General features: G+C 36.8%; 1 protein-coding gene across 2 annotated transcripts in view; it reads right to left on the reverse strand.

The window, feature by feature from the left end:
* LOC145688242 (cell adhesion molecule Dscam2-like) overlaps positions 1-16,856 on the reverse strand; it is an 802,178-nt gene that overhangs the window by 370,818 nt on the left and 414,504 nt on the right. For both annotated transcript variants that reach the window (XM_081762176.1, XM_081762175.1), the window contains exon 6: positions 3,873-4,017. In XM_081762176.1, coding sequence (XP_081618302.1) covers positions 3,873-4,017 — 145 coding nt within the window. The remainder of the gene's footprint in view (positions 1-3,872; positions 4,018-16,856) is intronic.

Here is a 16,856-nt window from a genome sequence, read left to right on the forward strand (position 1 = left end):
ATACTTTTTTGTGACAGCAAATTACACAATTTACTGCGATTTATATTTCACAGTTTGAAGACAAACGTTTTAACAAGGTACTACAAATACAGCCATAAAACAAAGGTACTAAACTGATTTGTAAGTACAGTATATTTTATATCCCTTACCAAGTATTTTAAAAGACATAGATGATGGAAAATGTGGTGAGAAACAATGATTTTTATTCAATTAGGATTTCATTCGCTCTCTCTTTTATTTCTACTCAGTGTAATAAAATATTTTTTTTTTTTTTTTTAGTCACGAATAATAAATAAATATTTTTGTCAGGAAACCGTAAAGAAATTAAGTGAAATTTCAAAGAAAATCAATCTTGTATAGATAGGTTCTGTATACAAGGTCTTAAATTTAAATATAAAGGTAACCAAGAGAAGTTTTGTTGCTTTTTCACCCACCACCTTCGAACATCGTTATGTCACCTAACCTGGAAGATCAAAAATAATCCCCCTCAGCATCGACGACCTTCTGAAAACGTTCTGGAAGGCCATGTAATCCATCGCGGTAGAACTTGGTGGGCCGTGAGACAAAGAAGGTATCAGGTGGATTTTGGAATTTTACTAGGGATTTGAACTGGCGTCCTCTAAGGTGATTGTCCAAAGAATGGGACAGGTGATAATCGGACGGTGCAATACCCAGGGAACATAGTGGTTGCAATATTGTTTCCCATCCAAGGCGAAGAAAGGTATCCTGAGTCAACCTAGCCACGTGGGACTTAGAGTTGTCCCGTACACGAGGACCCGTTTGCAATTCAGAAGTAATGGCTCCAGAAATTTGAGTTTTTGTTGAGCACAGCTCAACTGTTGACACTACACAGTTGCATTGATACTCTGACCAGCTGGTAGCAGTTCCGATGCACGATGCACCAAAGACACAGGAGGACCTTCTTCTGGTACAGTGCTGGTTTCGGCTGTTTTGAAATCGGTTCATGGGATGCTAACCAATGATGACGGAGCCGTGGAGCTTCGTATAGGACCCACTTTTTATCACATATCAACGTCCTGTCCAGAAATGGCTCCGAAACAGTAAATAAACACAGGCGACTGCCGCGTTGCCTTCTGGCCCGGAGTCAAAACATGTGAGACCCATCGACCCAACTTGTAGTGCTTCCCAAGTTGATGGATGTGCTGCCGAATGGTTCTCCACACACTGAATTGTAGTCCCAGTTCCTCTTTGTACATGTGTTGGTCTTCCGGCACGTGGTGTTTTCGGGTGTTTCGTCATCGTCCTTAAACTTGTTAAACCATCGCTGCACTGTCCGCGTCGCCACGACACCCTCAACAAATGCCTGGCATATCTTCTGTCTCGCTACAGCGGCGTTTGACCTCCATTTGAACTCGTTTAGCATACATGCTCTTATGACGCTCTGTGGATGTCCCATGTCCCCTCTGTCTTTACGCAAGTTCACGGTGTATCTGAATTGCCACAACCAGATAATATTTTGGATATACCCACACCAACAACTGACGTTCGCCTTATCTGCACTCGCATTCAACTCACGGTGTGAGGTCCAATTGAACACAGACCTCCAGGAAAAGGGACAGAATTTTCTTGGTTACCTTTATAGTAATGCACAAAAATATAGCGTTTGGTCCCGGGCAGTACTTATTGATTAAGCATAATAAAAACTATCTTGAATATAATTTGTGGATAATAATAATAATAATAATAATAATAATAATAATAATAATAATAATAATAATAAGTTAAAATAGTGTTTTTAGTTTTCCAGAAGGAAACCAAAATTTTCCTTTCTTTCAGGCCTCAAAAACACTAACAGCAACTCCCTTTTTTTTGGCTTTGTACAGCGGTGGACACTTCTAAATGGTACAGCCATATGGAGATTTACGGCTAAGGTGTACCATTTAGAAGTGTCCACCGCTGTACATTGTAGCTGGCCCCCCACAAAAACGACGGGCTCCTCCTACACAAACCTGCTGGCTACACCCCTGGGAAGATTGCTGGAGGAATGAAGACAAAGAAGAAAAAAGAGGTTTAGGATAAGAACATGGAACGTACATATCGTGTTACAGGAAGGGAAATTAGAAAATAGAAGAATTGAAACAAACTAATCTAGACTTGATAGGAATTCGTGATTTTATGGTAATCGGAAATTGAAAAGCAAATTGTATACACTTTACTAAGGTAATGAAAATAGAAGTCATACGATGCAGGAATAATTGTTGGTAAGCACTTAAAAGAGAAGCTAATGAAAGCAGAATTTGATGATGATAGAGATGTGATGTTAAAACTTAAAGTAAGAAAACAAATCTCGTGGTTATATAGACATACGAGCCGAATATTTCGCATACAACTAACTAGGTAGATAAAAATTGTGAGAAAATAAAATAAGTTATAGACAAAGAGAAGAGAGGTGATGGGTAAGTGTAATGAGAGATTTCAATGCAGTTGTGGAAGAAAAACAGGAAAGTTGGGTCGTAGGTAATTAGGTGAAATAAATTAAAAGGGAGAGGAACTAGTCAATCTACGTAGACATAGTTTACTAGTAATTGGAAAACTTGATAAATCAACACAAGATAATACTATATACATGCAAACCATCAATAGTCGGACGGAGATATAAAATAGACTATGATATTATTCAAGACAAGTATCGGAATAGCTTGGAAAACGAGAAGACGCTTCCGGGGTGCGACATTTTCTCTGATCATAACCTTTTGATAGCCGGAGTGGATGTTCAACTGAGAAATGTATGTACAATGAAAGTAGGTAACAAATTGTTGAATACTGAGAAGTTGAAAAAACGAGTAAGTAAGAAATATTTTGGTTGAAGAATTCGAATTAAAATTCTCAAACGCGGAAAGGATAGGTGCAAGTAGTAACAGACAATGGGAGCACACAGCAGGCAGCAGAGGAAGTAGTAGCTTACCGCGAACAGAAAACACCACATAAATCAGAGGCTAGAGAGTTGTTAGAAAGCTTGAGGAAGGACTGTGAAGAATATAGGATGAAAATTAATATAAGAAAGACAAAAGTCATGGTGACTGGAACGAAGTCCTCGATGTCAAATATAAAAGTAGGAAGGAAGAAAATAGAAGAAGTGATTAGTTTCCGATGCCTGGGTAGTATTATTAGTGAGGATATGAAGAGTGAACGTGAAATAAAAGCCAGGATAGGAATAGCGAAAAGAAAAACTTTAGGAGGAAAAAAAATATATTTTGTTGTGGAACCTTGAATAAAGAGTTGAGAACAAGACTCATAAAATTCTTCGTGTGGAATATTGTTCTGTATGAGGCAGAAATATGGACATTACGCAAAGTGATGAAAAATGAATGGAAGCATTCGGAACGTGAATATGGAGAAAAATGCAGCAAATTATCTGAGTCGAGCGGAAAACGATTGAGTTGGCGTTGGAAATGTACGGGAGGAAATATCCATTTTAGATGTTATTGAGAAGAGGAAGTGAAACTGGTTGGGACATTAGCTAAGAAGAAGGTGTATCATGAGGGACGTACTATAGGGTATTGTGACAGGAAAGAGAGGGAGGGGTGAAGGAGGGTACAGTTGAAGAACGATATCAAAACAAAAAAAAAATCATACGTGAATACAAGAGGTTAGCGGAAAACCGTGGAGCATGATAGCTTCTCAGTTGCGGAAAGTAGCCTGTCAATAATGGCAGAATACCTATGATGATGATGATGATGATGATGATGATGATGATACCACTCTAGTTGTTTTCCCTTTAGATTATTCCTTTCAAATTGATCTACACAACCTTCCACTTGTTTCATTCTTTTAACAATTCGTTGAAAAATGCATTTACAAAATTATCTTCCAATAAAAATATAGAATTAGAAGAGCATTTCTCAACTTACCTGTCAGTGTGTGGCAAAGGAAATCCATCTAATGTCCAAGATATTTGTGGTGTAGGATTACCAGTAGCTATACATTTAAGTGAAACTGCTGGACCTGGTTGGAGTGTCTGCTCAATAAACCTATACACCAATTGGGGATAGGCATCTGCAAAATACCAAATTTTGTTCACAATCATTATAGAGAAACATATTCATTAACACTATGAAATTACTATTATTACTATTATTTACAAGAATATAGGATATTTAAAGGAAGGAAAACAAAAACCTTAATATGTGACAACTTAAACATGAAACAAAATTACTTTAGTGGTCTTATATAGCATCGTTTTAGTTGTACAGCTTCGGTTTTTGTATCCACAGATCCAATATACTTATTCCAATTAAAAAAAAAAAGAAAATCTTGTAGGCCTCATATCTGGAGAACTACATATAGTGTAACCAAACCCAAACTATCAGTTAACTCAGTATGATGTGCTTATTCCGCAGAAAATACGAAAACTTTATTTAGGGACCGTTCACAAATGTTGTCATCCCTGATTCAAAAACTAGATATTGGCCAAGATCGCAATCTTTTGATCCATTTTTGGTTTTCCTAATATACTTGTTTTTTTTTATTCATGTTACATTTGATATTTAACAACTACATGGTATTATGCATAACCAATGAAATACCAATGTTTAAATATTTTGTTTTAAAATATTAATAATAACGTTTCACAAGACAAGTATTGATTTATCCTTTTAATCAAAAGTACGAGGTAACTGTTTAGAGGAGGAAGAAGGACATGAAAAAATAGCTATTTGAACCTAATGTCAAAAATATTTCTGTACATGGTGTGGTGGTAGAATACATATTCGAGGGCTAAGACGTTGATTTAAAACTCGGACAGCATATAGGAAAATTTTGACTTTTCTCTATTGTTGTTGTTGTTGTTGTTTTTTGTTTTTGTTTTTTTTAGTGCTGTCATATTAATACAAAACATAAAAATTATAACATTACAATTCTTTGTAACTCTGATTGGTGGCAAAACATGATGAAAGTTCAAAAGAATTTCAAAATTTGTCTATATGCTGTCATAGAAACCAACCTTCAAAGATAGCTGCAATAACGGCACTTCATTGTGATGGTCGCTGCAATGAATAACAAAAAATGTTTCTAAGAATAAGAAAGTATCGAAGTACTCTAAAGTTAAAAAACAAGCACACCAAAGAAGAAAAAAACAAAGAAGTAAAAGTGTATCTACATTATACCGTTCGAAGAGGCCGAATTTCAATCCCTGCAATACGTGGTAATAATTAACCGTATATGTTAAAAATATATATGTCTACTTGATTTTCACGATTTCTAAGGAAGTGGCCTAACTCTTGAACAAAAATGAAAAAAGAAATCAATATCGATGCCTTTTTGGGATGTGAGGGTTGAGGTACTTTTATGCTGTAAATTTCTTTGAATCCATTGTATTCATCTCTTTACTTTCTTAACTTTTGTTTCACAATGTGCTGCACGAATTTAAGGATTTTCTCGGTTATAATTTGCCTACAACTCCAAACAACTCATCAGTACTGCCTACCATGCAGTGACGGATCTACCCTGGGGCCAAGGAGGCCCAGTCTCCCAGTTTTTGGAGTGGTAAAAGTAATTTAACATATAATTTACATTTTCTTGAAAGTTTACAGTAAACTCATGATATACCTATCATAATATGGGTTCTGTTTGTCCCCTCGCCTTAGTTTTTACCATCTAGATCTGCTACTGCTATCATATATACTAAGACTTAAAAGAAAGTTTGCACTGTAATTTTCATTGCATTTTTGAGTCTTTTCTTTACTGATACGGAATAAAAAAATCAATAACTGGTCTCTGGTTCTGTGACAGGTTCATAAACTTTGCCCTGTTCAAATTTATACATTATCTTACCTTTTTGACTAAGTAGAGTAATGTCTTGAATGCTGCCCCGCACCATAATACAGCCGTGTCCACTTTCTGTGGAAGAACTCACATATTCAGGAGTAAAATGCCTCAATAGGAATAGTATTAAAAACGAATGACAATCTCACTTTAATACTTAACCATATTATAGTCTTGATGTTCGTAAAACAGTAACAGACAATCATTAAATCACGAGGTTCTTGTATTCTGTGTAACGAACATTAAGACAGAATGGTCAGAATTATAAAGGTAACCAAGAAAGTTATGTCGCTTTTCCCCCCACAACCTTCAAACATCGATATGTCACCTAATACGTACCTGGAAGATCAAAAATAGTCCCCATCAGCATTGACGACCTTCTGCCATCATTCTGGAAGGCCATGGATTAAATCGCGGTAGAACTTGGTGGGCCGTGAGGTGAAGAAGGTATCAAACGCATTTTGAACCTCTACTAGGGATTTGAACTGGCGTCCTCGAAGGTGATTGTCCAAGGAATGGAACAAGTGATAATCGGACGGTGCAATGTCCGGGGTGCATGGTGGATGCAATAGTGATTCCCATCCAAGGTGCAGAATGGTATCCCGGGTCATCCTATCCACGTGAGACATAGCATTGTCCTCTAACAGGAAGACCCATTTGCGATTCAGAAATGCTGGCTCCAGAGTTTTGAGTTTTTCTTGAACACGGCTCAACTGCTGAGAGTACACAGTTGCTTTCATGCTCTGACCAACTGATAGCAATTCTCGATGCACGATGCCGAGAACAGTCCACCAAACACACAGGAGTACATTCTTCTGTTTTTGGAACTGGTTCATGGGATGCTAACCAATCATCACGGCGCTGTGGAGCTTCGTACAGAACCCGTTTCTCATCACATGTTAACACCCTGTCCAGTAATGGCTACTTTCTCAGACGAGACAGCAAAGAAACACAGGTGTCTTCTCACGTTGCTTTCTGGCCCGGAGTCAAATCATGTGCCACTCGACCCAACTTGTAGTGCTTCCCAAGTGGATGGTGGTGCTGCCGAATGGTTTTTCCACTCACACTGAATTGTAGTACCAATTCCTCACATGTCTTAGCACAGTTCGCCTCAATTGCTGTTGAAGATCTTCATTTGTACACGTGCTAGTTTTCCGGCACGTGTTGCGTCTTCGAGCGTATTGTCACCGTACTTAAACTTGTTAAACCACTGCTGCATTGTCCGCGTAGTAACGATGCCCTCACCTAAGGCCTGGCATATCTTTCGCCCAGCCGTAGCGTCGTTTAATCCCAGTTTGAACTCGTACAGCATACACGCTCTTATGACGCTGTGTGGAGGTCCCATGTTCGCTCTGTCCTTTCGCAAGTTCACGGTGTAACTGAACTGCTACAACCAAATAGTATGTTGGACATACCCACACCAACAACTGATATTCGCCTTATCTCAATTAGCATTCAACTCACGGTGAGATGACCAATTAAACATAAAGCTATACAGAAAGCGACATAAATTTCTTGGTTATCTTTATATGTTTTTTTTTATGAAAAAAGTTTTTAATATTAATAAAGTATTATTTCGTCAGAAAGGGAACAATATTTGGCGAACAGTGTTATTTTAAAAGAGACAAAGTTATTCGTGGAATAACAAAGATAAGACTAACATAAAATTCAGGGATGTTCCACTTACTGAGAGCTTTCTCTTGGTGAAAAGCGTAAACAGAACTTAGAAAATCCGGAAATAGGATCGTATAAAAACTAAGGTTTGGAAAATTTACTCGCTCATTCATTATAGTGAAGTATTGTTGGACCAAGACGCTACTCCGATCCACCCATGTTGTAGTAGATGTCTAACGAGTTCAAACAGCGCAGTCGGCTAGACCTTGAAGTCCATCACGAAATCACACTACAGGACGACTCCCAAGAAGGACGATGAACTGTTGATGTATGATTCCACTCCCAGAGGAGTAAGGTCCCGAAAACGGCCACGAACAACTGCGAACCCAGGACCCTCGAATCCAGACCCTAATATCGTATCGTATCGAATACATATGATATAGTAGTCGTTAGCGAAAGTTCCTTAACTACTAGCTACTCAGATTCTGAAATATTTGATGATCGATATTGTGCCTTCCGTCAGGACAGAAATTTTGAGCTGCTTAACAAGAGTAAAGGGGGTGAGGTAATAATAGCTATTCTTAAAAAATATAATGTGTACTATGTAAGTTCCTGCGATACAAGTCTGGAGTATGTTCTTGTTAAATTAGTATTACTTTCTTTAGATGTATTTGTCTCTGCCATTTATATTCCACCGGATTAAAATTTAAAAATATACGAAGAGTTTATCAATTTATCGAGAGTAACTGTCCACCAGGAAGCACAATTCTCTGCATCGGAGATTTTAATATTGCAGAAATTACAAATTCTTGTTTTGATCTTATGTCCTCAACAACCAAGTGTAAAGATGTGTATAACTTTATGTCTTTATACAATTTATCATCATTCAACGGCATGCAAAACACAAATGGCCGCACATTAGACCTAGTACTTTCTAATATCAAAGATGTAGTTGTTTCTAAAGAGTATTCACTTGTTCGAGAGGATAGACATCACCCAGTAATTTTAGTATCTTTAACAGTTAATCATATTACAAAATTAAAGCAAGTTCCTAAAGTAACTGGTTTCAACTTTAAAAGGGCTGATTTCACAAAATTATATATAGAATTATCAAATTTGTCTTGGGATTGACTTTCACAAACTGATGATGTTAATTGTACTGTTTCAAAATTCTACGAAATGATTTATAACGTATACAGCCGATGCGTCCCTGCTAAAAAAGCACGTCAATGCCAGTTATCCTTGCTGGTTTACCTATGATATAATAACAAAAATCAAACGGAAGTCTTACCATCGTAAAAAGTGGAAAGAGGGGCTAAATACTATTGCATACCATCGTGAACAGTTCCTGAAACTACGAAAAGAAATTAAATCAGAAATTTTGAGAGCGTACAAGGCATTTATTTCACATTCTGAGTTTACTGTAGAAAAAGACCCACGGCAGTTCTGGTATTTTATTAAAAGTAAAACCAAGCATCTTTCGTCAGTTTCTCTAACACATAATGGTAACGAGTTAAAACATAACAAAGAAATTGCTCAGGCATTCGCGCATTATTTTCAGTCAGTATATAGTAGTGTACTCGCTAAATACGACACGGATTATCTAATAACAAATAATTCGGAATGTAGTATATTAGACACTTTTCATATAAAGGAAATATAATTAGAGGAGATTGAGCAGGCTATTAAAGCGCTGAAATCTAAAACATCTTGTAGTATAGATGGCATTCCACCGTATGTGGTGAAGGGCATTTAGATATATTCAAGCATCCACTCCATATTATCTTTAATATGTCCATTAAAACCAATATATTTCCGAATAAATGGAGAGAAGGTCTCATTTGCCCTATTCGTAAATCTGGAAACAGGAATGAGATAGAACACTTCAGACCCGTAGCCATCCTATCTCCCTTTGCCAAAGTTCTTGAAACCATATTATACAACAGAATTTTAAACCATGTAAAGCCTCTCATATCTGAACATCAACACGGATTTTTTAAGGAATAAATCCACAACAACCAATCTAGCAATAGTAACGGATTACATAGCAAGAGAATTAGACAAAGGCGGTCAAGTGGACGTCATTTATACGGATTTCAGTAAGGCTTTCGACAGAGTTGGCCATGACGTGCTACTACAGAGATTGGTATCTTTCAATTTTTCTAAACGAGCAATACAGTACTTCGCTTTCTACTTGTGCAATCGAGAGCAAGCTGTCTCTTACAATGGATATATTACCACGAAATTTACCACATTATCAGGTGTTCCTCAAGGATCCCATTTAGGTCCGCTATTATTTCTTCTTGTAATTAATGATATTTCAACCTATGTTAAAAACTCTCACTTTCTGTTGTTTGCCGATGATCTCAAATTATATTCGGGGCGCGGTGGCTCAGTGGTAGAGCGTTCAACTCTGGTGCTTGGGGTCCCGGGTTCGATCCCAGCCCCACCAAGTGAACTTTGTGGTGGACAAACACCGTGCTCGTGGGTTTTCTAGGGGTTCTCCCGTTTCCTCCCACTTTCTTCATTCCACCATTTTACTCATCTCTCATCATCACCGTCTCCTTTAACCTAACCGGCATAACCGTGGGACGTAAAACTCATATATTTTATTTCATTTTCATTTTCAAATTATATTCTAAAATAAGCACAATAGATGACTGCACATAACTCGAGCAGGATTTACAGGGTGTTGAGCAATGGTGTGACAAAAACAAACTTTCATTGAATATCTCAAAATGCAAGTCTTTATCGTTCTCAAGGAAAGAAACTCCCATCAATTATCCTTACATAATTAATGGCATATCTTTGTGTAAACCAAATTCAGTTAAAGATTTAGGAGTAAATTTTGATTCAAAATTGACCTTCTCTCATCACATTGATGCAATCTCTAACGCTGCATTCAGAAACCTGTGTTTTATCTATAGAATGGGTAAAGAGTTTAGAAACGAGTCAACATTGATTAAACTTTATAATTTGTACGTAAAGTCGCGATTAGAATACGCGTGCGTTATTTGGACACCGAATGTAAATAAATACTTACAAGCAATAGAAAACATACAATTTAAATTTCTAAAAATGCTTACGTACAAGAAAACAGCTTTCTATTCCACACAGATCCCATACGTGGACTTAGTAAGAAGTTTGAATTTCCTAACGTTGACGAATCGACGAAAGATGTTTGATTTTCTATTTTATATAAAGTATTAAATAATAAAATTGACTGTCCAGAGCTACTCACGAAAATATATCTGAGCGTTCCAACAGACAGAACAAGGCCAGGGAATACTGGTATATTTTTCTGTGAAAGGGCACGAACAAATATTCTTAGTAAATCTTCGCTGTGGAGAATATGTGACTCCTACAATGAATTAAGTCATAAAACTGATGTATTAGATATATTCAGTATGTCAGAATATGCATTTAGAAACAGGATTATTACCGAGTACCTGACACTCGAAGTGAATTGATTAATTGTACGGGTAAATGTATATATGTCTATGTATGTATTATACAACACTATAATTATGCTTTAAGCCTGTTGTGTTGTTTTCTAAATAAATACATAAATAAATAAATAAATATCGATCTGCACTTCAGCAACAACGAGAATAGGTCACAGGGAAGAAGTGAGATGTTCTCCCAAGGATTCGATCCCAGCAACTCAACTAGCAATTTCAAGTCAAACCGGTTAATTAGTGCGTCATTAGTGTAATACCAAGTACTGGTGCCTGCCCAGTTCTCGAAGTCTGCGGTCTGCTGGTTCATTCATGTGAGTAAGTAAAACCACAGATTCATGCTCTCTAAAGTTCCATACTTGAGGAAATGGAAGTCAAGAACTCTATTAAATTTCCGCACACATACCCTTGCATTGGCATGTATATTTAATTTGCTTTATCAAGTTCTGAAATTAGCGTTCAACTATCAGAACTCAAATTCCATCAATCTAGCCTGATCCTTCAGGCTAACTAACAGATTGTGTAATTAGCTAAATTCATTATTACTTTTATAATTTCCCGATCTCCTAGATTCATTATGTCATTAATTCATCATCTTTATTTTTTTTTTGTAATAAAACTTAAAGAAAAATAAACTTCTTATCTTTCATTCCAGTACAAAGGCGTCATTCTGAAGTGCCGCATGTGAATATTAAATAATAATAATTCAGAGATAATTTTATCCAAGTGACAGGCAGATATTACTAAAGGTACTACTATTAAGAGTATATTATAACTAATGTCCGGATTTGTATATAATTACATATTTTTCCTTCATATATACGTTCGTCAAATCCTTAAATGTTTGTGATTCATACCTGTAGGGTGCTTCAACTCAAGTTTCTTATTACATATTTTTTACATAAAACTGTCTTAAAATTTTGCGTTTACTGAAATTTTAATTTAAAATAAATTAATAAACTCTCCAACTGTGCAAGGCTTGCATCTAGATTCAATTTTATCATGTCTATCTTTTCGTTTCTTTACCGAAAGATAAATCTCTCTCTCTTTTTTTATTTGTCAAACCATGTTTCGCAGAATTTTCGCCAATAACAAAAGAAATACAAAAGAAATACATAAGAAGAAACAAGTAAAAATCCTCCCTCCGGGTACATTAGCAGCACCCTTATTCTCAACTCTGGAGGAAGAGAAATCACGTGCCTGACAGGCGACTGGCCAAGAAATTCCTAAGAAAGTCTATTTGATTGTTATCGGAGGTCGGACGGGAAAAAAAGATGAAAGCAAATCCTGCAATTCAAGTTAAAACTGTATGCTAGTGAGCTTCCAGGAATTTACTGCAAGAGTTCGTTCCAAGAAGTTGGCGACAATGGCAATATCATAGCAAGTAACCTAAACTTTCAAAGAACTTCGCTTGTTCAACTGAATGACAGGAGGACAGTACTTTAGTATTGCAGTTGCAAAACGCACGTGTTCTGTATTGACCGTCGAAGTTAGAAATGGCTCCGGTTGCCTCAACTTTATCCGCGAATTTTTTGTCATGGGTAACTATCGATGATGCGTTTCCTACGGACGGTAAAGTGCTGTTGTACCAAGTGTGTGATAAAAATAAAATTGGTGGTTCAATGAAATCTCAGTTAGAACAACATGTACGAAGTGCACTCCATGCAAGAAATAAAAATTTGCGAACTGAAAAGAAAAAAGTACTCTTGACACAAATGCATCAACATACTTCAGTGAGTGAGATTTTCAAAGACTTGTGCTAAGCAATGATAGCAGCAAACATTCCTTGGAACAAAGTTCAAGTGCCAAAATACCGTGCTTTTCTGGAGAAGTACAGCGGGCGTCGAATTCCTGACGAATCCACTCTTCGAAACTGTTATCTCAAAGTTTGTTATGGGGAAGCTATAGATACCATTAGGGCAGAAATAGGTAGTCCATATATTTGGATTTCTGTGGACGAAACAACACACGTTTTGGGACGTTATGTAGCAAATTTAGTGTTTGGAAAGTTAAGTGAAGATGCTCCATCTAAATCCTATCTTATTGCGAGTAAATTGCTGGGACGCACGAATCATTCCACGATTGTTCACTTTGTAAACGATGGTCTTAAAGTGTTGTGGCCGGGAGGAGTTCAGGAAGAAGAAGTCCTTGTTCTCTATACAGACAGTGCAGCGTACACGTTAAAAGCGGCTAGAGCACTTACAGTCTTTTACCCTCAATTTATTTCACCTGTATGGCCCATGCTCTTCAGCGTGTTGCTGAAGAGGTGAGAAACAAATTTTGCGAAGTAAATCAACTAGTTTCCTCAAAAAAAAAAAAAAAAAAAAAAAAAAAATGTTTGTTAAGGTGCAACAACGTGTTCAAGTTTACAGAGATCAACTGCCAGACGTACCACTTCCTCTGGAGCCTGTGCTAACGCGATGGGACACTTGGATACAGGCAGTACATTTCTACAATGAACATTTTCAAAAAATAAATAAAAAATAAGCCTGTTCATTCATTTCCATCGGAGTCTGCTGTGTCAGTTGGCATTGCTCAGAAACTGTTTAATGACTCAAAAGTAGCGTGTGATATCGCATACATAGACAACAATTTTGGTTGGCTACCTACAAGCATTAAAAAGCTAGACTGTTGGGCGGCGGGATGCAAAGAGACTGCTGCAAGGTGTGTGTGGAGATGTAAGAGAAAAAGTTCGAAAGAAACTAAATGCAGTGCTGGAAAGAAACCCGGGTTACGACAGCCTATTGGCAGTGTGTGAGATTCTCAGTGGTGAAACAAGAACCCCCTCTGAAGATATTTCCCCCAATTACATCCACTTGTTGAAATACGCTCCTGTTACCTCGTGTGATGTGGAGAAATCATTCTCTACATACAAGAATATTTTATCCGATCGCCGAAAAAATTTTACTTCTGATCATTTGGAAATTTACCTTGCAACCCATTGTGCAACAACGCACAGTTGAACTGCAGGCACATCTTTTGCAAGTACTTTATTTCAAATTAAAAATGTTCATTAGTGGAAATATTCTTCAATCTTAGTTCAACTGGTATTGTTTAAAAGATATAGGACTACTTTTCCCTGAATGAAATAAATATATATAAAACAATACATTTCGTCTTAAGTTGCTTTTAGTATTTAAATTTGTATATTGCGTATAATTCATTTCATGATTGGGTCATAGTGACGGATGCACATTTAGTGTAAAAGGTTCTAGATTTAAAACGGGACCACACCACACCACATGAGATTTCTGACGTACAAATGCCGTATGTATTGCTTTTCTCGGGGCTTTCCTATTTCTCTCTAGCCGATTCACATCTTCCTTCATTCGCGTCTGTTTTTTATTGTCCTGCAATCAGTCACGTCAGTGACGTATGGCTTTCTCAGTTGTTCAAGCATTTCACTTCATTGGGGGACTTGCATTAAGTAGGATAAAGTGTAGTTGATTCTCTTTTTTGTTTTCATAATTCGTATAAATATTGCATACTCATACGCGTGTTAATATTACGTTTTCGTAAATATGTAACATATGTAATATTACACATTCTTATATAATATTACATATTTCTTATATTTTAAGCGATTTTTTACGTATTTATGTACATATTTAGGGGGTTGATATTACATAAAAATCCGGACTCTAATAATGTTATATAAATATAATCTCCCTTTATAACAGTGTCTAGTTAGTGGATTGTTGTTACCTGAAATATAAATCAACAAATTCGGGCGAAACGTTTTGAAACAGTGGCTGCTCATGGGGAAGTTACATCGGTCAAATATTAAATGCTATTGTTACAAGCTGAAGGAATAATGCTGTATCCACTTCAGAATGCTCCCATTCAATAATTAGTAAATTAGTAAGCCATATTCCCTTACCTTGTACGAATGACATTTAAATTTTGCAATACAATTTTTCTCAAGAGCCACCAGTTTTCCGAGGTTTAATGAAATAATTATCGTAAGTATTTTGTTATCGCTCGAAGGTCATTTGCCGTAAATTTAGAGGCTTTGCATCTATCGCGATCCCCAGCTATCCTCTTCGCCTTGAGGTAACCACTAGTTATTATATTTTATATTTTAGTAACGGCTGAATAACCAATAAATGATGTTGAAAAACTATATTACTCTCAATATTTACACACGTTTCTTTAGTTAAAATAGCTTTAACGAACGAGAACTATTACGCAATTAGCTGAGACTTTATAGCATTTTGCACGATATTAAGTACACTTAATGCCTTAGTACATCTTGAGTTACGATGAAATTACTTGCTATAAAAAAAACATAGAAAGAAACTAGCCAGCTATGATTCTTTATGCGCTTTGTGGTCATAGACGTGGTTTTTATAGTTTGACAGAGGCATAAAATAACACTGGCATAACCAAATAGATGAGTCAGTAGTTTAATGTAATAGACTTTGGGCTTCCACTTAGTAATAACCTCGTTAGAAGTTTTGAAAGTGAAGTTTTTTTTTTTTTTGTATTTTTTTATTCTCATACAACCTAAGATAACCATCACTAAACTTTTGCTCGTCGAAACTTCTTCAAGTTTGAAGAGAAGTTTCAAAGGACACACCTCCTAAAATTCTCTCTCTTGCTTGCTTTCTCTAAGTTTAGCCTCAGAAATCATATTAGGAAACTTCCATCACCTTGGTTGATCGCTGAAGAAAATACTTGAGCGTATCGTCCGCTAAACGTGGAAGAGAAAGATCAGATACTGACGTCCACTACTATATATATATATATATATATATCCAACTAGCTGGAAAGAAAACAAAAGACCAGAAAATAAGAGAAAATTGCGAGAAAGAAATAGACAACAGAGACAATAAAAGTGACGACAGGACACAAGATGAACAAAAAAAGGAAGCTGTATCTTCCTTGTAGGAGGCAGTAAATATAAGAAGTCCAGTTTAGCAAAGTACAGCTAATGGAACATCGTCTTCCAAATAATGTCTTCTCGTTTCTTTCCGTACAACTACTACTAGTTTGGTATGTTTTGTGTTTATATCATACAGTGTTGAGTCAATTTCCTTTTTTTTCTCCTTTTCTGATCTTCTTCCTCTTCACTGTTCCTTGGTGATGCTCAAGTGGTTCACGCTAGTCTGATCACGGGGACCCTGTGGATTTGCTCCAGTTCTCTTAGGAGTGGGATTGAAAAATTGGAGAAAGGGGGAGAAGGTCTCGGGAGAAGACAGAACAAGGACAATTTTACTTTCCCATTTGTCTGAGGCCACCCCAAGAGACAGTACAACTGATGTTGGCCCCGCAAACAGACGGGATGAAGTCCCATGAGGGCTTGGCCCAGCTGTTACACTCTGTCACAATCTAGTTGTTGGGGCTGGAGCTGCGTGAAATGATGCTCTCTTGTCTCAGAGATTCTGAGCTGAGAAGTGAAAGGAGATGAGAGAAAGGGATGGCATCACGAGGAGACGCGTCACATTCTTGCCATGAAGGTAGAACCAATTATACAGTTAGTAACAAAACATCCAGCTTCCAAACACCGGCGCGTTGACAAGCTTTTACACGGATAGAGGAACTTGCGACCAAGAGTCCCTGTCGAGAAATGCAGCGCATGCTAAAACAGGCAAGAAGTTTCTCTTGCACAAGATTCAGGGATTGATTAATGGAAACGAAATTCATAACATTTCTCTCCCATTGGGAAAATAACACTCATAGCAAAGCGAATTATTTACATCTAGGATATATCTCTCCAAGTTCTAGGTTGCCTAGAGTTATCATATTGTAAACTTGAATATTTAATTATGTACTTAATAATTATGTAACTTTCTTGGTATTAATATTATATATTTGTACTTTTTTTCTTTCCTTCTTTCTTCACAATTTCAGTTTTTTTGTTCCTAACGTTGATGCAATTCTAATGTAAGCTTGTCATCAAATCTAAGAAAGTGCAGAACTAGTCATCATTATTAAGTATTTACTGAGTAAACCATGTATCATATTACAACTACACATTGCAACGCTATTGTTTCCTTA

The sequence above is a fragment of the Thermobia domestica genome, chromosome 6 (genome assembly GCF_964235325.1).
Source record: "Thermobia domestica chromosome 6, izTheDome1.hap1.1, whole genome shotgun sequence".
In the NCBI taxonomy this organism is placed as follows: Eukaryota; Metazoa; Arthropoda; class Insecta; order Zygentoma; family Lepismatidae; genus Thermobia; species Thermobia domestica.